Raw genomic sequence first — 26,676 nt, forward strand, 5'->3', positions numbered from 1 at the left:
TTTGTATACAGAAGAAAAGTGAAGTGGGCTCTGGGCAGTTCGGACGAAAAGATCAGCCTTTGAGTCCTTCCTATCTGTAAAGTTCTCAGGAATGACGACCGCTCTGTCATGCCAGCACTTGGGAGACATGCAGGAGCATTGGTGCGTCCGAGACTGCCAGGATTATACAGAGAAGACAGACACTGAGCGTTGTCCCAAGAATCCCAAACCCAAACAAACAAGAAAAGAGGAATTACAACACCAAGTTCACAGCACGTGTCTGAGTAGGAGCAACCAGCTAAGAACCGGCACCGCCATGTCATTACCTACTGAGCATGCGTAAAAGCACGCACGTTCCCTGTCGACCAATCGGTGGATACGCTGGACGTAGGGGCGGAGCTTCCGCCGACACATGCGCACGGCAGGGCGGGCCCTCTCCCTTCTCGCTGAGCGCCGCCAACATGGTGAGTGTGTCTGCTGAGGGCTCCGAGCACCGCGGTCCGGACGCTCGTCTTCCGCTCCGAGCGGGCGAGCCCCGGCGTGGAGTGGCTCTGTGCGACTTGGGAAGCGCGTGGGGAGGCGGTGGGGCGCGGAACCCAGCCCTCGTGGAGCGTGGCTCGCGTGGATGGCTCTGCCGGGGCCACGCGTGCGCAGTGGCGGGAGTGGTCGGGCCTGAAGTTCGGGGATGGCGGCGCTACTGCGGCCTCGGCCCTCCCCGACGGCCTGACTCCACGGGAGCTCCCTTCAGCTCTATTTCTCGGGAAAAAGTGAACCGGGGAGTGGGTCAGAGTCGAACAATGAGAAAATTGTATGAGAACTAAGGGAGTATCAGACATGGGTAAGAGCGAATCCGGGCTACTTGAGTGCTGGAAAAAGTGCATGCAGGACACTTTTAAGTTAAAAGGACTGGTTGCTAAGTTCAAATTCGGCCCCCACGGCGGCTCTGAGCCCTGTGTTGCCGGCAAACATCGGACTTGGAATATCTAAAGCCAACCCTTGTGTCTTCTCTTCCTGTTTTAGGTGTTCAGGCGTTTCGTGGAGGTTGGCCGAGTGGCCTACATCTCCTTTGGGCCCCATGCTGGAAAGCTGGTCGCAATCGTAGATGTTATTGATCAAAACAGGGTACGTGTTGGACGAAGTATTTTTACAATCTTTAACGGGGCCATAGATTGACAGCACTATACATGGTGCTCGGCGTAGGGTGGCGTTCTTCAGATTACAGCTTTACTTTGAGGAAACGCTGGGCACAGGGTTTGAAGTGCAGGGTAGGTAAGTAATCTCACAAGATTAGTTCACCGGGTAAACCAGACAGACAAATACCAGTGAGTTTAAATGAGGTAACTGTAAAAGACCAGTGGTGCTGGAAGTGCAGCTCTGTTGACAAGACTGCTTGCTAGAGACCCTGGAGTCATTTCCCCAGCCCTGAAGATAGTTGTGGTGGCTCTCGTTACCTCAGGCTCTGGGAGGTTGAGGTGGGAGAACCAGGGGTTTGCCACCAGCCTGGGCTACTTGACCTTGTCTGGGGGAAAAGACCCACAATGAAGGTGTTTGGGATATTGGGTTAGAGTGCACGTTGGCTTTATCTCAATAGTAATGTACATTTGGCCCTGAAGAAGACCAGAGGTTATATAGAGGTTACAGCTATCTTGAACATGAGGTGACTAAGGCTCTCAATTTTGTATTCTAGGCTTTAGTGGATGGACCCTGCACCCGGGTGAGGAGACAGGCCATGCCTTTCAAATGCATGCAGCTCACTGACTTCATCCTCAAGTTCCCACACAGGTAACACCCGGTTCTAAGTCACTCTTTGGTTTGGTGCCATGGTCCATTATATACAGACAATACAGGTGTTTTGGAGCCAACCCAGAAAAGGTGTCTATATTTAGCAAACATACCTTAATTTACTTAACATGGCTTCATTCGTTTGCCATCGTGGAAGTTAGCTATATTTGGTCTTCCGCTTTACTGTTTGAGTCTCCCCCACCCCCCAACCCCTTATAAATTCAGTGAAAATGGCTGTTCTTGGGTAGCCCAAATTGACCCCAGACTTGCAACCTTCCTGTCTTGACTTCCCTTAGTAATGCGGTTGGTGGGTGCTACCATGCCCCCTGCAAAAACCTGTCATTTGATGGACTTGGGTATTTAACATGAAGAAGTGTGTTTCCAGCTTGGAAATGAAGGCAACAGTGATTGTTTGGTTTTTCTTGGAAATGCAGGTTAAGACTTCTGCAGTACTGTGCAGTTGTCTTCAGGGATTGGTGCACTGAAGCACCTGCTGTAATGAGCCACCAGCGTACATTTAACTCGGGTGGTCCATGAGACACGCAGGTCAGGGGTACAGGTCTCAGAGCAGTAACAGTTACTATGTACTCTTGGTGGTTAAGAAACTTGGCCAAGTTAATGTACAAAATATGACGTGTAAGGAGCAGCTCTTGTCACCTACAAAAGGATATGGCTTTGGGCTTACGTATATGTGAGCAGTGGCATGTGTGCTCGGGGGATTTGATCTGAATCTGAGGCTGGTTCAGTAACTTGTGCCTTTGCTCCTCACAGTGCGCGCCAGAAGTATGTACGGAAAGCTTGGGAGAAGGCAGACATCAATACAAAGTGGGCCGCCACACGATGGGCCAAGAAAATTGATGCCAGAGAAAGGGTAATGACAAAGCTTTAAGTTCTGGAGAGTGGGGTGCTGAGAAGTGTTGGGGGAGATCAATTTTTTTTCTTTTTAACAGAAAGCCAAGATGACAGATTTTGATCGGTTCAAAGTCATGAAGGCAAAGAAAATGGTAAGTTTTCAGATGTATGTTTGTATTTGATGCAGGGTAAAAGGGCATGGTAGCCAGCCCCTTTCATGGTGGTGTAGGTGATAGGTGTTTAAAATTCCTGTTAGGTGAGGCCAGCAAGACAGCTGGGGTACCTGGTATATTTTGTGTGATCCTGTAGCAAATGCTCTCCTGTGTTCTTTTTTTCAGAGGAACAGAATAATCAAGACTGAAGTGAAGAAACTCCAGAGAGCTGCTCTCCTGAAAGCTTCTCCTAAAAAAGCTGCTGTTGCTAAGGCTGCCATTGCGGCCGCTGCAGCAGCTAAAGCCAAGGTCCCAGCCAAGAAGGCAACAGGACCAGGCCAGAAGGCCGCAGGCCAGAAGGCCTCTGCACAGAAGGCTGCAGGCCAGAAGGCAGCGCCCCCTGCTAAAGGTCAGAAGGGTCAGAAGACCCCGGCCCAGAAGGCACCTGCTCCAAAGGCAGCTGGCAAGAAAGCATGAGGAGGCTACACAAAGAATAAAGGTTCTTTTTGACTGACACAGTGGTAGATCTCATGTGTGGACTCTAAGCTTATCACCAAGTGGGGAATGGACTGGTGAGATGCTTTCCAGGATTAGCTACATAAACTCACTCTGCCCAGGCCTCAGTACTCAGCATACAGCCAGAATTAAACTGATCCTTTTTACACGGGTACCACGACAGTACAGTGTTATTAGCCCTTGTACAGATAACTGTATTTCCCACCTTTGTTTGATGATCTAGAATCTAGTACAACCCTTGAAAGCTACTGCGAGGCTCGGCTTGCCTGTCCAGCATGTGTGGTGCGTTTAGCGTTTCTTCCCTTTCCACGGCATGATTTTGATAATTTTGGACTGTAAAATAGGCTCTGAATATTTCTAGGGAAGTGGATGATTGGAGAGAAGCTTGGTTCTTGAAAAAGATAAGAGAAGTGGGGGGTGGATTGCTTGTAGGGTGATCCCCAGCACACTGGGTGCTTTTCAGTCTGATGTCCAAGGGTTTATACCTGGGCACCTGGGAATACAAGTTGGGAATGACCTGGGGTGGGGGTGGGGTTCTGTCATTGTCTGCAGCTTTCAAGGGCTGTGTTTATCCCATGAGGTAGAAGATTGAGGGCAGGATTCAGGCTGCTTCTAGGAAATGGTGCAATATGGAGTAGTCCTTTGAGTAGCCTTTAAGAAGGACATGAGCCAGGCCTTGGTATGGTGCATAGGCATTTACTCCCAGCACTCAAGATGGATGTGAACTTGGGAGTTTGAGGCCAGCCAGTGCTGCACAGTGAAGGTATAGAGCTCCCGAGTGGAACTGTGAAGTAGGTCATAAGATTAAAAACCCTGGTACTTCAGTTTACCCAGCCCCAATTGTCTTACAGAGTGGGAAGGAAATTGAAAATGCTCATTACATCTATGCACTTCAGAGTACACATTGGGCCCTCTGCTGTCAGGAAGGTGGTGGTCCCATATTCCATGAGCCCATTCCCTTCATGGGATTGTGAGAAAGGGATTGAAATAAGTAGCACGTTTCCCATACTCCCAAGGCATTGGTGGCAGAAAGAGTTCTACATGGTGGAATTATTTATGGTCCAAAAAGTGGCCTGTGAAGATTTGTGGGAAAGGAGACCACACTGAAAGTAATCTTGAGATTTCTAGCCTTGCTCCCCACGATTCCCTATCCCCATGGGAGTGGAGTAGAATGTATTGTTTTCAACCAGCCAACTAGCAGGTGATTTGTTAGGAAGCAACAGTTTTCCTCCCAGGGCTGGGAATTAAAGGAAGTGGATTTCTGCACAGAGCCCATACCTAGTTAGACTCAGGTTGGTCCCTCGGCTGGCAAAAGGGGCCAATTCCTCACTGCACTGAAACACTGATGGTTAAGAACTAATACCTGGAACTGGGTTTACTGCAATAGCCTGAGGTAAGGGGGCAGGGGTGGAGGGGACTGAACTCATGGAGATAAGAGTCAGCAGTTCCTTCCAATAGCATGGTTACTACAGTGAGGTATTTGGTGATTGGTTTCAGGGGTATTTACTATTGCCTACTGAGGATTTCTTAGCCTTGGGACTGCCGTGCACTTGGCTAGCTTCCAGAAAATGAGGTCTCACTTTGCTTTTCTGGCTTCCCACTTCTGAGCTCCAGGGTACTTCCTGCCTTAGCCTGCATAGGCCTTCAACCACCACACCTTCCTTATTGAACATTAAAAAACCTGTTTGAGGTAGGGTTTCTGGTTCCTGCCTAGGCCTTTGAAATGCTGGCATTTACAGGTAAGTACCTTGGTGTCCAGTGAGAAATAGGTTCTTTCTACCTTATAATTTCTACTGCTTTACCATTTAAAGAAAGGTTTGTTTTATGTAAATGAGTTTTGCCAGCTTGGGCTGTCTGCACCTCTGTGGTGTCTGAGGATTTTGGGTCCCTTGGAACAGGAGTTAACAGATGGTTTGAGCCACCATGTGGGTGCCAGAATGGAGTCGTGGCCCTTTACTAGAGCAACAAGTGCTATTAACTGCTGAAACATTCTTCCAACCCCATCATTAAAATACTTTTTAGAATGATTCATATGTCTGTGTTGGTATATGCTGTGAGTGCAGTGTCAGGCAGTCCAGAAGAGGGCGTTAGGTTTGCTGGCGCTGAGTTGAGCCGCCTGGACTCTGGTGCTGGGAACTGACTGGCTAAACCAATTTTCTGGCCACATCAGCACACTGATGTCCAATCTTTATTTGTGGAGGTGTGACTTTTTTGTCCAGTCATGTTGCTATTTAAAATTGGTGCCACATATATCGCTCAAACGAATCTGTATAATTTATGCCCGGAGCGAGCAACGCTCACCACTTGCTGCCCCAGTGCGCCCGCACCCAGATGTCCTAAAGCGCACCTCTGTGATCTTCAGAGCAGATGTGCCGGAGCCTGCGTGTTAGTTCCTTTAAACAAGTGCGCAGGCGCCTTGAGACACATCAAACTCCTCCTACTCCGCCCTACGGTCAAGGGGTCGGGCGGTGTTATCACCGAGATGAGGCCTCCGGAAGGTCTAGAGCGGCCGAAGTGTGTTGTACTTCCGGGTCGGGGCCTTGTAGAGTGTTCCGGCGAGTTGGTCGTTGACTTAACTGCAGCTGGTGCTGGGTCCGAGGTGGGATCTTCCCTCTGCGTTCCTAGACTGCCACGAACGGACGATATGATGTGGGGGCCCCCGCGGCCCGGGGTGCACTGGGCCCCTGGGACATCATCTGTCCTCAGAGGATGTCTGTCCCCTCGCTGTCAGACCCACGCTCCTTTGTAAGCGCGCTGCAAAGCCTGTAAAGTGGAGGCCTCCACCTGTGTGGGAGGCAGGAAGGCTTTGGATGGAAGTGTCCGAGGAGTTGGGGGCCACAGTGGGAGATACACGGAACCCAGACACCACTGGAGGCTTCCGTGATTCAGGGCAAGGTCCCTCCCCTAGCACTCCTGCGGTTCCCTTGGATTCTAAGGTCTTGCTTATCTAAGGCCAGATAACAGTGCCAGGAGTCAGGGACACCAGTCATGCTCCAAACCGCTTGGCCTCAGGTGAGTTAGCTTCCTTCCTCCTCAGACTAGCTGTCCATTATCCGAAACGCTGAAGGACTCCTTGGGCCACGCCGAAGTTCATGGCCAGTGGCCCATGGTGGAGGAAATAAATGTTAGGAGTGGTGAGGCTGACGTTGCAGATACTAATGAAAGAAAGGAAAGCCATGCCAGGACATCCCGTGAGTGTGGAAGCGCAGATCGTGTCCGCGAACGAGTCACCTGCTTAAGTTAGAAGTTCGTTATTGAGCTGGTTGTGGTATCCCTTGCTAGTAGGATGTGCTGAAGAGGCAGAAGCAGGAATATCAGGAGTTGAAGGGGAGCGAGCCTGGCCACACCTTTGTGTTAGAGTACCTGCTGCTCTTCCAGAGGAACAAAATTTGGTTCCTAGAATCCCTGCTGATTCTTTCACAACCTCCTGTAACTCCAGGTCCTTTCAGGGGAGCCCATGCGCTCTTCTGGGAGAGGGAATAACTGCGTATGTGTGTGTGCGTGTGTCGGACATCGACCAGATCCATCCCTTAAAAATAAACAACCCAAAATTCGTTGAAGAGTTTGCTTCATCCGTTGTGGACTTATTGTCAAGAGACCAGTGTTCAGTTCAGTGTGTGCATTTTCTTTTTCTTTTCTTTTTTTTTTTTTTTTTTGGTTCTTTTTTTCGGAGCTGGGGACCGAACCCAGGGCCTTGCGCTTCCTAGGTAAGCGCTCTACCACTGAGCTAAATCCCCAGCCCCTAGTGTGTGCATTTTCTTTCACTCCCCATACACTTATTTGTGTGTGTACAGACATATGTGCCACAGACGGTGTGTGGAGGTCACATGACAACCTTCAGGAGTCAACTCTTCCACCGCGTGGGTTCAAGGGAATGAACCCAAGTACTCAAGCTGTGCAGGAAGTACCTTACTGACTGAAGCTTCTGGAGAAGGGGAGGGGCTGGGAACGAGGTTTGCTGTGATCTGGGGCCTGTGAGCGCCTTCCACAGACACTTTGAGTATTGAGTCAACCTTTTTTGAGTTCTTGTCATGCAGAGCACACACATGTGTTTACAGTGGCGGTGAAGTCACACATTACCACACAGATGGAAAAACCTTGGACTTGTTACACACTTGATTTAAGTCAGTTTTTTGGTCACTGAACCAGTTTTTTTGGTTGCTTTTGGTGACTCACGTTTAGTTCTGTGACTCCACTGGGGTCAGACCCACAGTTAGAGAGTTGTTTTTCCAAGGAAGCCAGAACACACACACACTTCTCCTGAGAGAGCTGGCTTTCTCAAAAGACAGGAAAATGTGGTTTGCAAAACCCTGACTTTTCAGAGCTTCGTTGCTCTACACAGTGATTGGTGCTGGGAATCTGAAAAGAAGCTAGGGGAGGAACAAACGGGTGATTCCTTACAATGCAGATGGGTGGGGTCAGCATGAGTGACAGCTGACTAATAACATCAACAGAACTGTAGTCACAGCACATGAACAAATCAAGTTGGTACTGACTTCCTTCCTGCTGGCTGGTTTTCTTGCCACCAGAAGGTGATAATGCAGGCTTCTCGGGTTCAGTGAGACCAGCTTTGAACACTGAGCTACAGAAATGACCAGCATGGTAAGTTATGTCCATGGTGCAACAGCAGCCTGATGCTTTCGGGGTAACCAACTGCTTTCTGATTGGCTCTAAGGCTCTTTCCATAGGAGGAAACACATGCTTAGTACCACATGCCTGGCCACAGACCCATAGTTGGGAGTCTATAGGGCTCAGGGGGTGACCCTAGCCAGGGGGTCAAACTGCCCTCTAAATTCATTTATCTCTACAGATTAGTGCAGCACTCAGACTGTATCCAAGGTCCTTTGTGCAGGAGACAGTGGTTAATGCCAAAGCTCACAACTGGTCAAAGTGCAGGGGACAAGTGTAGTGCTCAGCCACAAATGGTCATCTCTGTCACACTCAAGACTTGAGCTACCACAGAGGAATGTGGGAAGATTGCAAGAACCATAGGTCAGGAGGAGTCTCTCACCCTGATAAGACATGACAGGACCACTACAGTCATGAACCCACAGCAGATGTGGTGGTCTGCATATGACCTACACAAGGTCTCAAGCCGGTCAGCATTCTAACTGGAGGAGGGAGGGGCTCAGGAGCTCCAGAGCCCTAGCTGAGGAGTTACGAACAGTCGGTGCCTTCTTGGGGAGGTAGTATCAGTTTCTTGAAGGCTGTGGTCCCTGGTAGTCAACTGCACCATACACATATGAACATCACTGACTGGGCTTGGAGAGACACACACCTGACAAGACATGGGGGTGGGGTGGGGCTTGAAGGGTGGGTCTGAGAGAAGTTAGGATCAGAAAGTAAATATTACCAAAATACATGGTATGCATGTATGAAATTCTCAAAGAATTAAGAAGTACATTCTACTTTAAAAAGAAAACCCAGGTGACACAGGTGTACACGAGGATGATCATTCCTTGAAAGGCAGTCTGTAAATCCAGGAATATGTCCCTACTGGTTGCTATGGTGACCAGGAAGCGGGTATTGCCTTGGTTTTGGGCTGAATATTGGAACAGCTGTGTGAGACCCCAGGCTGTGTGGGTGGCACGGAGCTGGGGCTGCACATTTGAAAGTGGGAGCATTGGGTTGGTCCCTGGCTACAGTGCTGGCTGCTCTTCATGAGGGCTTGGGGTCGTGGACTCCCTAGAAGTGCAGAGCTTCTCCGCCTCACTTAAGCTTGATCGGGAGTTTGCTGTTTCAGGATGTGATGACCTTTGAGGATGTGACTGTGTACTTCACACAGAGTCCATGGGACATCCTGCAGCCTGCACAGAGGGTCTGTACAGGGACACAATGCTGGAGATCTATGCCCATGTTGCCTTTCTGGGTAAGACCTTGTCAGAGCCCGGGTGCCTCCTCAGGGATTCTGGGAACTCTCGAGGTCTTGAGGTTGGATGTCTGTGGGAAGGACTTAGCTCCCCAACTTGGGGAGGTGCTTAGGTTGCTGGGCATTGCTAGTAATCATGGTTTCCATCTGGATGTCTTACTGCACGGGAGGGTGTGGCTCTCTGTCTGTCCCTCCTTGGTTAGAGAATTGGTGTCCACCATTGTGGAAGGGCTCCCAAAGGAAGCACCTGAGTGGATAACCTTCCTGAAGGAGTGTCCTCTCTTGAGGTACAGGCCCAGGTCATCTCCCTCTGGCTGCATTATGGAGCCCAGGTTAGACCCCTGATGCTGTGCTGACTTCTGGAGTCTATGTCTCTCCCCATTGGGCCTGAAGAATGGGGGTTGATAGAGGTCTTGGGAACCCACTGGTAGCTGTCCTCAACTTGTCTTCCCTCCTTTCCTTCTCTAGTTGAACGTCTGTCTCACAAACTGCCCTGTCTCTAAGCTGGAGAGAGAGAAGCACCCTGGGCCGAGAGTGTCCAAGAGACTGCAGTCCTGGTGAGCCCCAGACGCTCTGTAGAAAGGTGTTTGTTTGCTCTAGGGAAGGAATCTGACCTGAGTGTGGAGGAGCAGCTTCGCAATGTGCAGTTCCCATAGATGCCCCATTGGTGCAGGGTTCAAAGGCGGCCCGCCTTCTAGGAGCCCCGAGTCAGTTTTGTCCTCACAACCTGTACAGCTCCTTATGCCTTATGAAGCATGGCGAGGGCATGGGCTCCAGCAGGGTCAAGGATGGTGTCACTTGTTGAGCCACACTAATTTTGGTCACAGGTATGTTTAGAAAGCAGTGGAAAGAGTGACTTTGTTTTAAAACTTCCACCTGCTGTACTATTTAGATCTAGGTTGTGTTTGCCACAGATGAGACTGTAGAGGGCAGGCTTGGGTGTCCTACTACTCCCCCATACCAGCACACTCACTATACATACACACACACACACACACACACACACACACACTTACCTGCACACTCACTGTCCTCCCCCAATACCTGTACACTCACTGTCCTCACACACACTCAACACACACACACCTGTACACTTACTGTCCACACACATACCTACCTGAACACTAACTATCCACACACACACACACACACCTGCACACTCACTGTCCCCCCACACCTACACACTTACTGTTCACCCCACTTGCACACTCACTGTCCACACACACACCTACACACTCACTGTCCTCCCCCCACCTACACACTCACTGTCCACACACACACACCTGCACACTCACTGTCCACACACACACACCTGCACACTCACTCCCCATTTTCCTTAGATTACTTTCAGCCTGGATTTCCCTGCTTGAGGACTAGCATTTCCAACCTTGCTCCTGGTGCATGCTGGGATTTTGTACACCCTAGCTTTATCAGGGACTCCACAGGGGCTCACAGCTGTCAGGCCAACTTCTGCTCAGCTGCCTTTCCAGGAGAAATTAATTTTCCCCCAAAGCAGTGTATACGATATTAACCACAAGATTTTTGGGCTTCAGGCTGGAGAGATGGCTCAGTGGTTAAGAGCACTGACTGCTCTTCCAGAGGTCCTGAGTTCAATTCCCAGCAACCACATGGTGGCTCACAACCATCTGTAATGGGGATCTGATGCCCTCTTCTGGTGTGTCTGAAGACAGCTACTGTGTACTCATAGACATAAAATAAATAAATTTAAAAAAGATGATTGGGTATCACTTAGAATTTGGGTGTTTTCTTTCCTCATAGGAAGAGTATTTGGTCAGTTGGTGCTGGGGGTTGTGTTTCTCTTGGCATGGTGACCTTGTCAAGGCTTGTTTTCTCCAGGCTTTGATCTCTCTTTGCTCTTCTGGGCCTTGGTCCTGTCCAGTTCTCTGTCTATTCTGATGGTTTCTGTTTCTTGGTGACTCCTCTCCCCCTCACACCCTTCCTCCCCTCCCACATGTCCCCGATTTTCTTTCCCATTTTCCCTCCCATAGCTCGCTCTCCATCCCTTCTGTGGGGGTGCACCGTGGTCATGTCCTGGCCACTCCTACCGTTTTCTCTATCGAATATCAGTATGGTTTATCCACCTTCATATCTCATCCTCTTTCTCTTTTAATTTATAGAAACTTATTTCTGCCAGGTGTGGTGGGACATGCTTTTAATTCCTCCAGGGACAGGTGGATCTCTATGAGTTTGAGGCCAGCCTGGTCTACAAAGTGAGGACCAGGACAGTCAAGGCTACACAGAGAAACCCTTTCTCAAAACAACAACAAAATTATTACTTATGTGTGTTTTAATTACATACCACATGTCTGGGTGATGGTGGAGGCCAGGAGGAGCCAGAAGGCCCCAGCACTGTAGTTACAGGTAGTTGTAAACTACTGAACGCTGCCAGGAACTAAACTCAGGCCCTCTGGAGGAACCATAGGTGCCTTTACCCACTGAGCCATCTCTCCAGCCCCTCTCATTCTCTTCTTTCAGATCTTGTAGTTGTTAGCATTCTGTCTAAGCTCCACCCCCACAGTTGCCTGGTAACAGCCAGGTGTGTCTGACACCATAGAAGGGGCCGCTTGCCCTTCCTCTAGATCTTGCTCTCTTGTTCTCTCACAGTTTTCCTTCTTTGTCCCCACTCTCCCCATTCCCCTCCCCACTTCTCTCCACGTGCTCATGGCTGGCCTCTACTCTTTTATTTCTCTACTTCTCTCTCTCTTTCTCTGCCCTACTACCCTCTTTTTTTTTTTTTTTAAGATTTATTCATTTATTATATATAAGTACACTGTAGCTGTCTTCAGACATACCAGAAGAGGGCATCGGATCTCTTTACAGATGGTTGTGAGCCACCATGTGGTTGCTAGAAATTGAACTCAGGACCTCTGGAAGAGTAGACGGGTGCTCTTAACCTCTGAGCCATCTCTCCAGCCCCCTACTACCCTCTTAATTCCCTCCCCACACCCTGAATAAACTCTGTTCTGTACTATACCGTCCTGTGGCTTGTCCCTGGGGAGAGGAGGTGGGGAGGGATGTCTCAGTGTGGGCCGCCAAGACACCTCCTTTCTTCATACCTCACCACACCTCCATAGAACATAACACCCCCTACCCTTTAGCCTTTTATAAACACAACAGTGGCCATTTCAAAGCTATGTCTCAAAAATCACCGTGCAAGGGAAATCATTTATCAGGCACTGCGTTCCTCCTTGGTATTAACTAGCTTAGGCTTCTCATTCCTGTGTGGAGTAGAGACCTGAGGCGAGCGGGCTTCTGATCATGCATTTTAGAATTTAATGGCAGATCTTTTTTCTTTAAATTTTCTCAGATTTGTTTTGTGTGTGCGCCTGCGTGCATGCATCCATGTCTATGTGTGTGTGCACCACTTGTGTGTGCCACATGTATCTAGATGCCCTCAGAGGCCAGAAATGAATGTCAAATCCAATGGACCCGAAGTTACAGGAAGTTGTGAACAGCCTGGTGTGGGTGCTGGGCACTGAACAGAGGTCCTAAGTAAGAGGACCTCTTTAACTGCTGAGCCTGAGGCTGGGGAGATAGCCATCTCTGGTGGCTAAGAGCACTGACTGCTCTTCCAGAGGTCCTGAGTTCAAATCCCAGCAACCACATGGTGGCTCACAATCATCTGTAATGAGATCTGATGCTGGTGTGTCTGAAGACAGCTACAGTGTGTTTATAATAAATAAATAAATCTTAGAAAGAAAGAAAAAAGCCTACTGAGTCATTTCTCCAGCCCCTTAATGCAGGCTCCTTAGTGTAGCAGGGACTAAGAGGGGAGTTGGTACCATTGACTGTGCTTGTTGGGATGCCAGCCAGTACAGGGGATCTGCCCAGGACTTGGGTGTTGTTTTGATTTGCTTTTCCTTGGGACAGGGTTTCTCTGTGTAGCCTTGGATGTCCTTGAACTCAGGGACTTGCCTGCCTCTGCCTCTGCTGGAGTTAAAGGTGTGTGCCACCACGCCTGGCTTGCCCATGGGTTCTTTACTCTCATTTCTACCTAGACACTTGTCAGAAGCAGTGGGTACAGAAACCTTTACATTTCTGTATTTAAGCTTTGCTAAGTTTCTGGTGAGCTTGCAAAAAATCAGCAACAAAAAGTAGTTTTCCAATGTAATCCTGATTTAGGGTGCCTGTGATATTCACAGACACCACTTGGGCAGATGTCCCTGTGGGCTACTGGGAATTACTCTCGATAAGGGACGTGGGTGTGACCCTGGCAGTTTGCAAAAATATCTTGGCTTCTACCTCTTCCTTTGGAGCCTCAGATACCCCCAGCCCTGCTTGGAGCCCTTCAGACCTTTTATGGGCATGCACACAGTCTGCATGCAGTCTTAGTGGCCACTGGAAACACATTAGAGCTTTCTGTGATGCCTGTCGTGGTGTCTACCTGTATGTCTTTGGCTGAGCCCCGTCTGTGATGCCTGTCGTGGTGTCTACCTGTATGTCTTTGGCTGAGCCCCATCTCTGCTGGTGTTGTAGCTCTGGGCAGCTCAGGTTGAACTTTGCTCCTTACTGTATTTGCCAAAGTCCCTGGGGCTGAGGCATCCCTGCAGAACTAGATGGACAGTGTCCCCAGAAGGGGGATTTTCAGATGTGACATAAGTAAGTCAGTGGCAGAGGGGGCTGGTGAGATGGCTCAGTGGGTAAAGGAAGCTGATATTAAGTCTGATTAATCGAGTTTCATCCCTGGGATCCGTGTAATGGAAAGAGACATCCGGCTTTACAAATCCCTTCTCTCTCTCTCTCTCTCTCTCTCTCTCTCTCTCTCTCACTCACACACACACACACACACACACACACACACACACACATACACGAAATAAAATGGTGGTGCATGCCTTTAATCCCAGCATTCAGAAGGTAGAGGTAGGCAGATGTCTGAGTTCTAGATCAGCCTGGTCTACAGAATGAGTTCCAAGACAGTCAGGGATATACAGGGAAACCCTGTCTCAAAAAACTAAAATAAATGAATAAATAAATAAATATGAATAAACAAAATACAATAAAACCTTTTTAAAAGCATAGGGGCAGTGACTGAACCAACTTAACAGTGTATTTTTTTAAACAAACGAATGCATGGAGGTACGAATGCATGGGGGAAAGGATGAGTAGTGTGTGGAGATGCTCTAGGGGGAGGGGGTGAATGGTGTTGGGGAGATGCTCTGAGTGGGGAGAGGGGGTGAATGGTGTGTGGAGATGCTCTGAGTGGGGGGAGGGGTGAATAGTGAAGCAGATAGCGTGGGGATTGACAAGCTTAGAATTTTCTTCTCCGTGGAGAAGAAGGGGCGGACTTTGGCATCATTTACAACCCTGTTTTACCTTGGCCCAGATTTTGAGAAAATCATATTCCTAAGAAGAGTGCAATGAAGCAGGGTGTCTTTCATTTCTGAAGTGACTGTCGTCCTTTGAGCTGCCACACAGGAGCAGGAATGATGAGAGATGAGCAGAGATGTTTGGTTGGACACACAGACTCCAGGACAGTTCCGTTCATCCCCCTGGAAACCTTGTGAGCCATTCTTCCTTCTCTCTGCCCTAGACGCCGAGGTGAGGCTGTGGTCAGCCCAGGAGGGCCAGGCTTGATCCATTAGCTACACAGGACAATGTAACCTGCAGTTTTTCTTTAACTTTTTCACTGCCAACGTTTTCAGACTTAGGTTTTCTTCTGATCATCAATGCGATGTTATTTCTATAGTTCGCAGAAGTGATGTGCGTCGGCCATGGGGGTACATTTGGTTTGCCTTGTCTCCAGTTTGTTTCTAGGATCCTGTACCAGGGTCACCAGGGATGCTGCCCCCTGGAGGGGTTAGTGGGCATTACAAGGAGAGTTCTTGTGAGAATCCCTTTTACATGGCTTCCTGCCCTGATGACATTTGCCCTGTTACATAACCAAGGTGGCCTCCACTACAAGGTGGCCCAGCAGCATCCAGAACATGAGTTAAAAATGCCTCTTCTCTTTATAAAGCGTCTTTTTTTTATTGTAGCCACAAAAACATGGATGGCTACAGCATCTGTCTTAATGTGTTATATCCTGAGACACACATACATCGTGGGTTTATTCCATCAGTGACGAATTGGTTGGTGACCATTTGGTTAATCCATTCACCAAGCTTCTCTGTCAGTTAGGTTTCATTTTGTAATTAATATGTGTGTGTGTGTACATACATATGTCACATGTGGAGGTCAGAGTGTGTATGCGTATGTACACATGTGTCACATATATGAAGGTCAGTGTGTGTGTGCATACATATGTCATATCACATGTGGAGGTCTGTGTGTGTGAGCATACATATGTTATGCCACATATATGAAGGTCAGAATGTATGAGCATACATGTGTCATGGCACATATGTGGAAGTCAGTGTGTCTGTGCATACATTTATCATGTCACATGTGGAAGTCTGTGTGTGTATGTATATATGTCATGACACATATATAGAGGTCAGGGTGTGTGTGTATGAGTATACATATGTCATGGCACATATATGGAGGTCTGTGTGTGTATGTATATATGTCATGGCACATATGTGGAGGTCAGTGAGTGTGTGTGTGTGAACATACATGTCATGGCACACTTATGGAGGTTGGGGGACAGCTTTTGGAGTCAGTCCTCTCCTTACTCCTTTTTTTGAGGCAAGGTCTCTCATGTTTCTGCTCCTGTGCTGTTTACATGAGCTGAATGGTTCTCTTGCCTCTGCCTCACATCTTATAGCAGGAGCGCTGGGGTTACTGAGTTTCTCATGGGTGCTGGGGATTGAATTCCAGTTATCCACTTTATACACTAAGCCAGATTGCTGGTGACAGTAAGTGATTTTTTTTTTTTTTGGTTCTTTTTTTCGGAGCTGGGGATCGAACCCAGGGCCTTGCGCTTCCTAGGCAAGCGCTCTACCACTGAACTAAATCCCCAACCCGCCAGTAAGTGATTTTATGGGAGATGGTCCGGATATATGCTGTTCTTCCTTGGAATCCCACCCTAAGGTGTAAATAAAGATGATTCATATCTATCTGTACATTGTTTGGAGCACGAGAGAGAAGCTGAATCAAGTTTTATAGGTCTACTAAATTATTCTTGACAGCAAATAGCTGCAGAGCTCCAGCTATCACCACACAATTTAGCCGGTAGACTGACAAACTACCAGGCGAGCACTGCCCAGTGTCTGTAAGCTGAGCCACAAACAACACCAGGACAGAGGAAATTCAGACTGATGTTGGATCCTGCCAAGTCCTCAGTCACTATGTCTTGTCAAGACCCCAGTGACCTTGACTAGGGTCACTCTTCAGCCATCCTCCATTCTGAGGATCAGAAAACCCTCCCTTCCTCTATGAGTTATTGAAAACCCATTTTAAAATAAAACATTTTTATCCATGTGCATGTGCATGTGCCTGTGTGTGTGTGCTTGTGTGCTCGCATGCATGCAGTACCCACTAGAGACCAGAAGAGGGCATCAGATCCCCTAGAAATGGAGCTACCTGTGGTCATGAGCTGCTGTGTGGGAGTAGCTAGTGTTCTGCTTAACCAGAGCCATTTCTCTAGTCTCCACGACTTTTAACAGGAGAGTCGCTACCAAAATAAGATGGGCATCATTTCCATCACCCCAGGCAGTTCACCCATGCTCCCTTGGGAAGACCCAGGGAGGGCAATGCCTGAGCTCTCCCATGGCTTCTCTGTGAGGTAGACGCTCTTCTGAATTCTAACTCCAGAGGCTGGTTCTGTTTGCTCTTAGTCTTCACAGAAAGGGACCTCTTTAGTATCCAGCCTCTGCCCCTTCTCTTCCGACCTTGAGACAGGGCGCCCTATAGTTCAGGCTGCCCTTGAATTCTTCATGCAGCCTTGAACTCCCGATCCTCCTGTTGAGCTAGTATTTAGCTCCTCCCCCTCCCCCTTCTCCTCCTCCTTTGTTTTGTTTGCTTTCTTGTTTCTTTTGAGACAGAATCCTGAGTTGATCTCAAACTTGGGGTGATCCTCCTGTCTCAGTCTCTTGGGTGCTGGCATGATAGTTCTACATCTAGTTCCTGACAAATACCAGTTAACCTTTTGGTTTTATCTTGTTTTGCGCATAGCCCAGGCTACTCTCAAACTCACTGTGAAGAGCTCCTGATCCTCCTGCCTCGGGTGCTGGGATTACAGATATGCAGTTTCCATGGTGTTAAAGGATGACCCCAGGGCTTCCTGCCTCCTAGGTCAGCTCCCTACTGACTAAGCCACACTTAACCACGGAGCCATCTCTCCAGCCCAAGACTTGTACTTTCAAATTACACCTATTCATTCATTCATGTGTGTATGTGCACTTGTATAGATTCTGCAGCGCATATGGGGAGATGAGAGAACAGCTTATGGGATCTAGCAGACTGAACTCAGGCTGTCAGGCTTAGAGGAAAGCCCTGATTTCTACTGAGCCATGTCTCTGACCCATACCTCAAAGTTCCAAAGCCATCTTTGAGCAAAGTCCTCCTCTTGGACTGGATTATTAACTTTGAACAATCTTCAGAAGGGCTGTGAATTTCACTGCACAGTGTCTTCCTGAATGTTCTACACCCCTGACATTTTCCCTGTATCATTATGAGTAGCATCCTGTCCCTGTCTCTTCAGAAATGAAAAACTTTACATCAAAATGGTTCTGCCTGATGCCTGCACCAAATAGTTTCCACAGAAAGCAAATGAACACAACCAAAATCCCAAACAATTTAAAAGTCCTCTACGGGGGCTGGGGAGATGGTTCAGTTAAGCAGTGGCTGCTTCTGCATCAGACTCTGGTTTGATTTCCCAGAGGACAGCATTGTAACTCTAGTTCCTGGGAAAGTCTTTGCCCTCTTGTGGCCGCTGTGGGTATTGCATGTATCCAGCGGGCAGAACAAGTGGGCTACATTGTTTCTCCTGTTTTGTTAGCCAACATCATGGACTGCTACAGTTTTTGATGAAATAAACCACCCTGCGGAGAGGCCCACATGGCATGGAACTGGGTGAACTTTAGGCAATAGCTAGAGAGAAACTGAGACCCTCTGTTGAAACTCTTCAGGAAAGCAAATCCCAACAGTATCCTGTGAGTCTGGGAAAGGTTTCTTCCCTAGCTGGTCTTCAATGAGTCCCTCCTCACTCCCTCAGTGCTGATGGAGGTTGTCCTAATATTGTTTCTGTTCCAGTTATAAAGTGTCCAGACAAAAATGAACTTAAGGGAGAAAGGGTTTACTTCCTGCTCACAATTCTATCATTGTGGGGTAGTCAAGACAGGAACTCCAAATGGTTGATCACAAAACAGCCATGTCTAAGAGCAGAGAGAAATGAATGTGTTGTTTGCTGTGCTTAGTCCAGTTTTCTACTCTCAAACAGTCCAGGATCACCTGCCTAGGGAATGGTGCCACCCACTGAGGGCTGCATCTTTTCTCATCACTTAACTCAGTTACAACAGTCCCACACAGACATGCTCACAGACCAACCGGCTGTGGACAGTACCTCTTTGATACTCTCTTCTCAGGTGATTCCAGGTTGTGTCACATTGCCAGAGCTAACCATCACAGAGGTCTTATGGGACATTCTGAAACAGAGGCTTCATCTGGGCTCCACCCATGCCCTACCCTGAGAGAACTGTGAAACAGCAGATGCTTAGCTTAGCTTTGCAATGCGCTGTGATAGAACCGGTAGTGGTCCAGCATGGATACAGGGGCAAGGGATTTCATTCCTCTTAGATAAAGGTCTAAGGTTTAAGGGTGGAATGGTGGGATGGCGTGGTGAGTATACTTTTCCATGTGCTCAGTGACTAAACATTCTCACATTCCCTCTGGGGATGTGAAGGTTGCCCTGGTTCACCAGCCCCCATCTCTGGTCTTTTTTTTTTTTTTTTTTAAATAGAGTATCTTTTACTTCTTCAAAAACTATACACATGTAAACAATGTATCTTGGTCATATACACCCCTAACTCTCCTCTCCACTCCTCTATTCATCCCTGGGCACCCCAATGCATCCCCTCCCACTGTTTTTTCCAACCTTTTCTCTGTGTGTCTGGTGTCTGTCTCTGTGTCTGTCTTCTCTCTTTGTCCTCCCTGCCCCTCAGTCTACTGAGGCTAACTGGTGCTGCCCAGTGGAGTGTCCACTGATCATCTTGGCTTGCTGTTGGTCGATAGCCACAGCTGTAGTGTGCTCATGGGTGCAGTGTCAAGTCCAGAGGACCCTCCTCTTAGTCCTCTTCCTCCTGGCCCTCCTCCCAGCCCTCTCCCGGCCCTCCTCTCCATCGTGCAGCCTTTACATTCCTTTTTATTTTATCTTATTCAATTTTATTTTATTTTGAGGCAGACTATCACCATGTAGTCTGGCTGGCCAAGAACTTGCTGGATAGAAGAGTGGCCTGAAACAGATTTGCCTCTGCCTCCCCAGGGCTGGGCAGTACACCACCACACCAGGCAGCTCCAGCACTCTTTGTGCCTCCTCCTCCAGGGGTTGATGGAGAGTCCCATTTAGGGCTAGCCCACAGCATTATCAGCTCTGAGTCTTTGTATTAAGTGCTAAGCACAGCACAGAGAAGCTTCTGGCCAAGGCTGAGGCAGTGTCCCTCCGTTTAGAGTATAAAACAAACATTTAGAAGGCCATGCAGTTTAGTAAAACAATAGTGGGCGGTTCCCCTCCAAGGCTTGTGAGGCTGTGGAATCCCTGGCTGTAGACTAGGCCACCACACCAGGCCAGGACTCCCTCCTATTGAGCGGCCTCAGATCCAACCAGAGAGCAGCTCCGTTGTTCCCAGTCCTTTTGACTTTTTCTGATTGCTGGAACTGTATCTCAACCCTGGTTTTTAATTTGCATTCACTTGATGACTAATGAGGGATAAACCTGTTTGAACCAGTTGTACAACCTGTTCAGAGTTTTGTTTTGCTTCCAAGAGAATTACGTCTTGTTTGTTGGTTTAATTGTGTGTCCTTGTTACCCTTGTAATTCGAGAAATATAGATGAAAAGGCAGGATTCTTGTCTTGAGGGAAATTCATGGAATGATCAACATGTCAACATAGTATTATATGTGAGATACAAAAGAGGGGTAGAGGACAGGGCGGATGTGCGCTGCCCGCAGGGGAGTCATTCATTATTTTCGCTGACTCACGCAGTCGGCTGCGCTTGCTACAGGGAAATAAAACAGGAGTGCACAGGTTTCATTCTCCTAAGATTCCTTTATTAAGTCATGTATGCACACACATGTGCATGCCCGCTAGTCATGTGTGTGCAGGTGCCTAAGGAGGCCAGAATGGGGTGTCAGATCTCATTCTAGAGAGAGCCGGAGTCACAGTAGGTGTGAGCTGCCACTGATGGGTTCTGGGGCCTGAACTCAGGATCAAACACTCTGAACGACTGAGCATCTCTCCAACCCTGTGCTGTTCATTCATTTTTGCCCCTTGGTACCCAGATTGATTTGTTTTTCTTTTTTTCTTCACTTTACATCCTGACCGTTCTAAGTGTATATTGGCGCTTACAGACTCAGCAGTGGAGGTGGATTGGGGGATGCTGGACTAACAGTCCACCATATTGTGGTGATTAAAATAACTGGTGTTTATTTCTTACATGTGTGTTTCGATTTGGGCAAAACTTGCTTCCATGAGGGAACTCTGGCCATGGGATACCACCACTTGGAGTGTTACTGGCCACAGTGGGAAGGCAGAGAATGTGTGTACTTGCACCCGCCCTGGAAACTCGCCCTTGAGTGGCCTATCCCTCCTTCCCACTCTCACTGGTCAAAGGAATCAATCGCTCCTAGGGGTGAAGCAGCGGCTACCATGAAGGGGTAAAGCAATGTGCAGTGTGTCCAACCCACAGTCCAATGGCTGCACAGAGCCAAGCACAGCTATGGACTCGGCCCAACACAAAACTGTAAGCTTATTTAAAATGGAATTAAAAACAAACAAGCTGGAGTATTCACAGTAGGTTTCTTGAATATAGCGTGAACTTTGTAGATGATAGTGTCATGTGGCAATCCAAAAGGTTGGACATGCCTTCCTGGCATTTAGATTTAAGTCGTACCTTTGTTCAGGGCTCTGATCCCTGGAGCTACAGAGTTACAGACAGTCACTTCTGCTGCTGACTTGAATACCGTAAGGTAGCTGTCCATCGAGCTTTTGGGTGATTTTCCAGGCCCTGCCTTCTATCTCACCAAGGAGGCATGCTTGGCTTACAGATGTACGAAACCACACCTGGCCTAAATTCCTCCTCAAGCCCCACATCCCCACTGAGGCAGTGTTTCTCAGTGTAGCCCTGGCTGTCCTGGAACTCAGTTTATAGACCAGGCTGACCTGGAACTCACAGAGATCCACCTGCCTCTGCTTCCCAAGTGCTGGTATTAAAGGTGTGCATTACCACGCCCGGCTTGGGTTTTTTGTTTTGTTTTGTTTTGTTTTGTTTTGTTTTGTAGGCCCTAAGGATTGAACTTAGATTCTCACATCGAAGGTTTTAACCTGCTGGCTATCTCTTGGGCCCGCATCTTCTGATTTTAAACTTAATGCTTTCTATACTGACTGCCCCTGGTTATCCCAAACACACCCTTAGCGCCGAGTCTCCGTTACACACGGTCTCTGGGCTTCCTTTCATGTGTGAAACTGAAGGCCCCTTATTCATTTTTATAAGCAGAAGTCCGGCATCTCATCTAAAAAGAATGCATTCATTCCACACGCCTGTTTACTTATACACAGATGTGTATTTTCAATTTCTTCCTTTCCGGTTCAGGAAGCTGCTGGTAATAAATTTTCATTAAAGTGGTACAAGATCCGAAAGCGGAATAAACCAAGCCCGAGCACATTTTCCGAAGTCATCAACAGAATCCCAAAGCGAGAGCCAATTATTACCCTCAGGATCCGCCCCAGCTCATTCAAATGCAGTTATCGTAGGGTGGAGCCCAGTGGAGGGCTGCCCACTTCCCCTCAGCCGTTTTCACAGCCTTTCTCCAGCTCCAACATCTGAACAGCCAGTCCTTTGGTCTCCGCAACCAAGACTTGAGAATTTGTGTCTTGTGCTGATTTCGAAGATGCCAGTCAGGGCAAAGTCAGTCACGAACGTGTGATGGAGGCTCAGTGTGCGGCTCACACACTGTTCACGGGTTTTTTGTTTGTTTGTTTGTTTGTTTTTTGTTTTGGTTTTTTTTGGTTCTTTTTTTCGGAGCAGGGGACCGAACCCAGGGCCTTGCGCTTCCTAGGTAAGCGCTCTACCACTGAGCTAAATCCCCAGCCCCCTGTTCACGGTTTTTATTTATCTACTTATGTTTTCAATTAAAGAAAACTTGCGTGCGCGCGCGCGTGTGTGTGTTGCACTTGTAAGAGGCTAGAGGACAATTTTTCGGGAGTTGGTTCTCTCCTTCCACCCTGTGGGTCCCAGGGATTGAACTCACATCATTATGCTTGGGGGCAAGCGCCTCTACCCACTGAGCCATCTTTTCTGCCCTATTCACAGTCGATAATTAAAACCTGACATAGGTGTTTGTATTCGCAGCTTCTCTGCGCGGCTCCGGTCTGGTTTCCAAGCAGCAGAGCTTGGCTGAACTTCAGCAGTAGCTCTGGGAGAGCACGGGTCAGCTCGGTGGATCTACCCGGACAGCTCCCAGTCCGGAGGGGGCGGGGTTCTTGTTGCATCTGGGTTTCCCAGGAGGCCCTGAGAAGCAGAGGGGCAGCATCGCCCAGCTCCAGACGCCAGAATCCAGGCTGTGCTCTGCACTCCCAGGCAAGAGGCATCAGCTGCCAGTTCACCTGAGAGCCCGATGCTGTACCTCCAGCGCAGCCTGAAAATGAGCAGTGTCCTGTGTCTACCTCACAGGAGGGCAGCAAAGCCGAGGCAGGCAGGGCTGCGGAGAAAACGGAAGTGTATGTTGCTGACGCTGGAGGGGTCCTTTCCTCAGTTTGTATTTGAAGGAGTCAACATGGAGGGTATACAGGACCCGGTGTAGGACACACAGGTCAAGGACTCACAAGAACAAGGAATCTGGATGGGGGCGGGGGGGGGTGTCGCTGTTCAGTTCGATGGCAGGCTGAGGAAGGCTTCTGCCCGAGGAGGAGTAATTGAACTCTCTTAGCAAATTCGCCACACCACGATGCAGCATCAAAGACGGAGACTTCTAGTGCCACAGGCAGGGACAGTTGCCATTCTCCTATGGCTTGCCCAAGCCCACCTCATTCTTGGGCGAAGCTAGAGGCATTAGAACTCAGGTCTTTGGACGGCTGTGCACATTTCTTTACACTTTGCCTTTGGCGCGTCGTAGATTCCTTCTGGCTTTAAAGGGGGGAAGCTAGAGAGATACCCCAGATCAGCCTGGTCAGGTAAACCATTTAAACACCAGTTTAAACCATTAACAGTTTAAATCATTTAACAACAGTTAGCAAGGTCGTTGCGATCAGGATATACAGATGCACCTAAGGGAGCAGCTCAGGTAAGGTTCTATAGACCACATTGCAAAGGATCGGGGTAGGGGTGGGGCGCCCACAGATGAACTATGTTCTTCACAAGCGTTCATATTATCCTAAAAGGCTGTGGAAGGGTCTGCACAGGTGACTGCCATGACCAAGACCTGCCACTAGGTGGTGCTCAGATGCCGGCACTGACTGGAAACAGGAGGGTTTTCCCTAGTGACTGAGAAAACCTGTGGAATCGCTCGCCTTGCCTCCTCCCTGGACTGGCCACAGGTCATTATGGCCAACTAACACTGGGCAAAAATAGCCTCTGTCTCTAAGAAAGAGGTGGTACTAAAGGAAATGTCACACAGGTGGGGTCTCATGAACAGTCCCAGACCACTGGGAATTATTTGTACATGCCAACTCATTAGCGAAGCAGTGGCCAAATAGTTGCTGACTACTTTCCAGGAGCGCCGAGGACAGGAAGGTGGCCAGCGGTGAAGTGACTAGGCCAGTGGGCTCTGGAGGAATGCAGGGGTGGGGCATAGAGGAAGGGAGGAACGTTGAGTGGAGAAGGACTTGACTGACAGGTCAGATAGCCACAGAGGAAGCACAGATGGTGGGAGAAGCTGGGGCAAAGGGCTTGAAGTGGGAGGGAGCAGGCCGACTCCCAGTTCACTGGACCAGGAGTCATGGTGAGAGATGAGGGGTGGAGATGAGTGGGCACCTTAGGGAGTTCTCAGCAAAGGAAGAAAGACTCAAATCTTAGACCAACGGCATCGAAAGCGTCTCTGGAAGCAGAACCTGAGAGCACAGAGCGGAGGGCCTGGCTGCCCCGGGCCTCACACTAACTTCACAACCTTCACTTCGAAGGGCCTGACTAGGCCCAGCCCTAGAGGTCCCTGGCCCCCAGTGACTGATAGTGACTTGTAGTGCATCCACGAGTCATACTGCTATTGTGTATACAGTCAGTCCTTGGGTGCAGACACGAACAGCGAGGGAGGCGAGTGCGTGAATGCGCGCGCGTGTGTGTGTGTGTATGTGTGTGTGTGTGTGTGTGTGTGTGTGTGTGTGTGTGTGTGTGTGTGTGTGTGTGAATACAGGACCAGCAGGACGCTGGGGACCAGAGGTGCCTCCGATATTCTTAGCTCTGCAAGTCCTTTTGAACTCTGTCTTGGCAGTTTAAGATGTGTTAAGGATGAAGCCTGCCTCCAGGAGTACAGTGTGTGGGGGAGGGGTTAGTGTCCTCAGTCTAGGTTGCATGCACACGACTGGGGCATGGGGTCACATCCTCCTGGGTGTGTTGGCCTTAGCCTGGACCCAGGAGCTTTGGGATGGGGATCCTTGGGCACAGGCCCATGGAAGAGTCACGGATGTGTGGAGGAGGGCTGGATAAGCCAGCTTCAGGATAACGACCCTCAGTTCACAGACCTGTGCAATTTCTCTTCTGGGAAAGCGGTTGGGGTCTCCGCCTTGCAGAGTGAATGATCGTATGAGGCTGTGCGCATGCAGACCTCTTTGCCTTCTGAGATGCCCTACCCAGAACTCTCCAGCCATCTTCAAAGCCTTTCCCCGCCCTGCCTGCCCCCTCGTCCCCCTGCATCGGCTCACCCAGGCCGAGCCGCCCCTTTTCTCTCAGCTGCTCTGTGGCTCGCGGCCTGCAGGGGGCAGCAGTGGGATGCACGGGCTCAGCCAGGCCCCCTAGTCTGGCTGCTCGGCTTTCACTACAGTCTGGAATTGCAAAGTTGCCTTTTGTGCCACGATGCATGCTGCTTGGGTCGATTTGTTTTTAAATGGATGATGTTTGAGGTTCCTTTATGAAGGCTCTTCACATCTGGCATTCAAAGAAAATAATCAGTTAGACTATCGGCCGATAGCAGCTCGGATGAAATTTGGGCCTACTTTTCAGTCAAACAGCGCCTCCCGGCTCCACAGGCTCCTGTCGGCTCCCTCCTTCTCTTCTTGTGACCTTTTATCTCTGCGGGAGCCCAGACTAGAAAGACGGTTCTGGGAATGTGGTGTGTTTCTCATTAAGTTTCTGCCACATACAAGTCATGTGACTCAAAGCTCCCTCCCACCCCCCACTTCTTCACCCCACGAATCTACAATAACTCCCAATGTTTAGATTTGATTTGACTTGAGATGACTGTAAACACGCAATCTCGTTGGTCTGAAATTAGAAAAATCTAAAATCCAAAACCAGTTTTCAGTTGCTGGGGTTTTCTGGGTGGTGGAACCGAGGAAGACCACTCCTCCCCGCCCCCCACGAAAAGAAATCATTCTGCTAAGGCCGGAGCCGCCCCTGTCCCCTGCTTTTACATCTTTAAATATCTTTCTTTGAAAGGTGAAGCTAACATTTAAAATGTAAATACATAAAATATCCAATATTTTTTTTTAAAGGTGAAGCTATGGCTGCAAGATTGTATTGCTGGGTGGCCCCAGGCTTTTGAGGGAAGAAACCCTGGGGTTGGGAGGGAAGCCTTAAGGAGGGTCACCACCTGTAACTACTGTTCCTATTCACTGCTTCTGTAAGAAGTGACACGCTCTGACTCTAGTGGCCTGTGGCCACGGAGAGGTGTGTGTGCGTGGGGTGTCAAAGGTACCAGCAACTGTTAACTGTTTCCTTTCTCCTTTCCTATCTTGCCTGTGAATGGAAAACCACGACTCTGTGCAGCTGGTGGCCCAAAACAGACGCGGAGCTTCCTATCCAAGGCAAAGGCCTGTGTGGACACGAAGAGAGTCCCACCTGTGCAGGTGAGCTCTGTAGCTAGTGCCGATGGGCGGGAGGGGCCCGCTCACTGGTGCCCCGGAGCTCAGCGCTAACTGCTCCTCCCTAAGCCTCTCACCTTGATCTTGAGCAGCTGAATCCCCCCCCCCCCCAACATCCCCAACCTTCTCCCAACCCCATTTCCTGTTTTGCCTGAAAACAGCCAGGTCTATAGAATGAGCTGGTCTTCAGGTGGAAGTGCAGGTGGCTGTGTCAGCCCTGCCTGACTTTCCCCTGTCTTTTGTCCTTCCTCAACACCGGGGGATAGCACTTCACTCTTCCCAGTACTTATTGGGTTCCAGCTCTGCTCCCCTCCATTTGGGCTTCAGTTCTGGATGGTGGAGTGTGATCTCCATCTGCAGTTCCAGGAGACACTGGGCCAGTGAGTCCTTCCTAT

General features: G+C 49.0%; 2 protein-coding genes across 11 annotated transcripts in view; both read left to right on the forward strand.

Moving 5' to 3' along the window:
* The first annotated feature begins 418 nt into the window (after positions 1-418).
* On the forward strand, positions 419-3,529 carry Rpl14 (ribosomal protein L14). The gene is given in 6 exon segments (NM_022949.3): positions 419-443; positions 1,000-1,101; positions 1,667-1,761; positions 2,533-2,632; positions 2,712-2,765; positions 2,952-3,529. Coding segments are annotated over 6 exon segments (645 nt in total). The 5' UTR covers positions 419-440; the 3' UTR covers positions 3,243-3,529.
* A 2,294-nt stretch (positions 3,530-5,823) lies between these two features.
* Positions 5,824-26,676, forward strand: part of Znf621 (zinc finger protein 621) — a 77,730-nt gene continuing 56,877 nt past the window's right edge. The window contains exons 1-5 of one of the 10 annotated variants that reach the window (XR_015628131.1): positions 5,824-6,293; positions 9,025-9,150; positions 9,619-9,707; positions 14,498-14,712; positions 16,242-16,537. Coding sequence is in view for 4 of the 10 variants with exons in the window: in XM_087564228.1 (XP_087420354.1) it covers positions 7,872-7,883; positions 9,025-9,150; positions 9,619-9,707; positions 10,704-10,728 (252 nt within the window). In the remaining 6 variants the exon portion in view is untranslated. Of the gene's footprint in view, positions 6,294-7,810; positions 7,884-9,024; positions 9,151-9,618; positions 9,708-10,703; positions 10,903-14,497; positions 15,628-16,241; positions 16,538-26,676 lie in introns of those variants that run through there. The other 9 variants (XR_015628132.1, XR_015628130.1, XR_015628135.1 and 6 more) reach the window with 9 other exon arrangements.

Source organism: Rattus norvegicus, chromosome 8, assembly GCF_021556685.1.
Source record: "Rattus norvegicus strain SHRSP/BbbUtx chromosome 8, alternate assembly SHRSP_T2T, whole genome shotgun sequence".
Classification (NCBI taxonomy): Eukaryota; Metazoa; Chordata; class Mammalia; order Rodentia; family Muridae; genus Rattus; species Rattus norvegicus.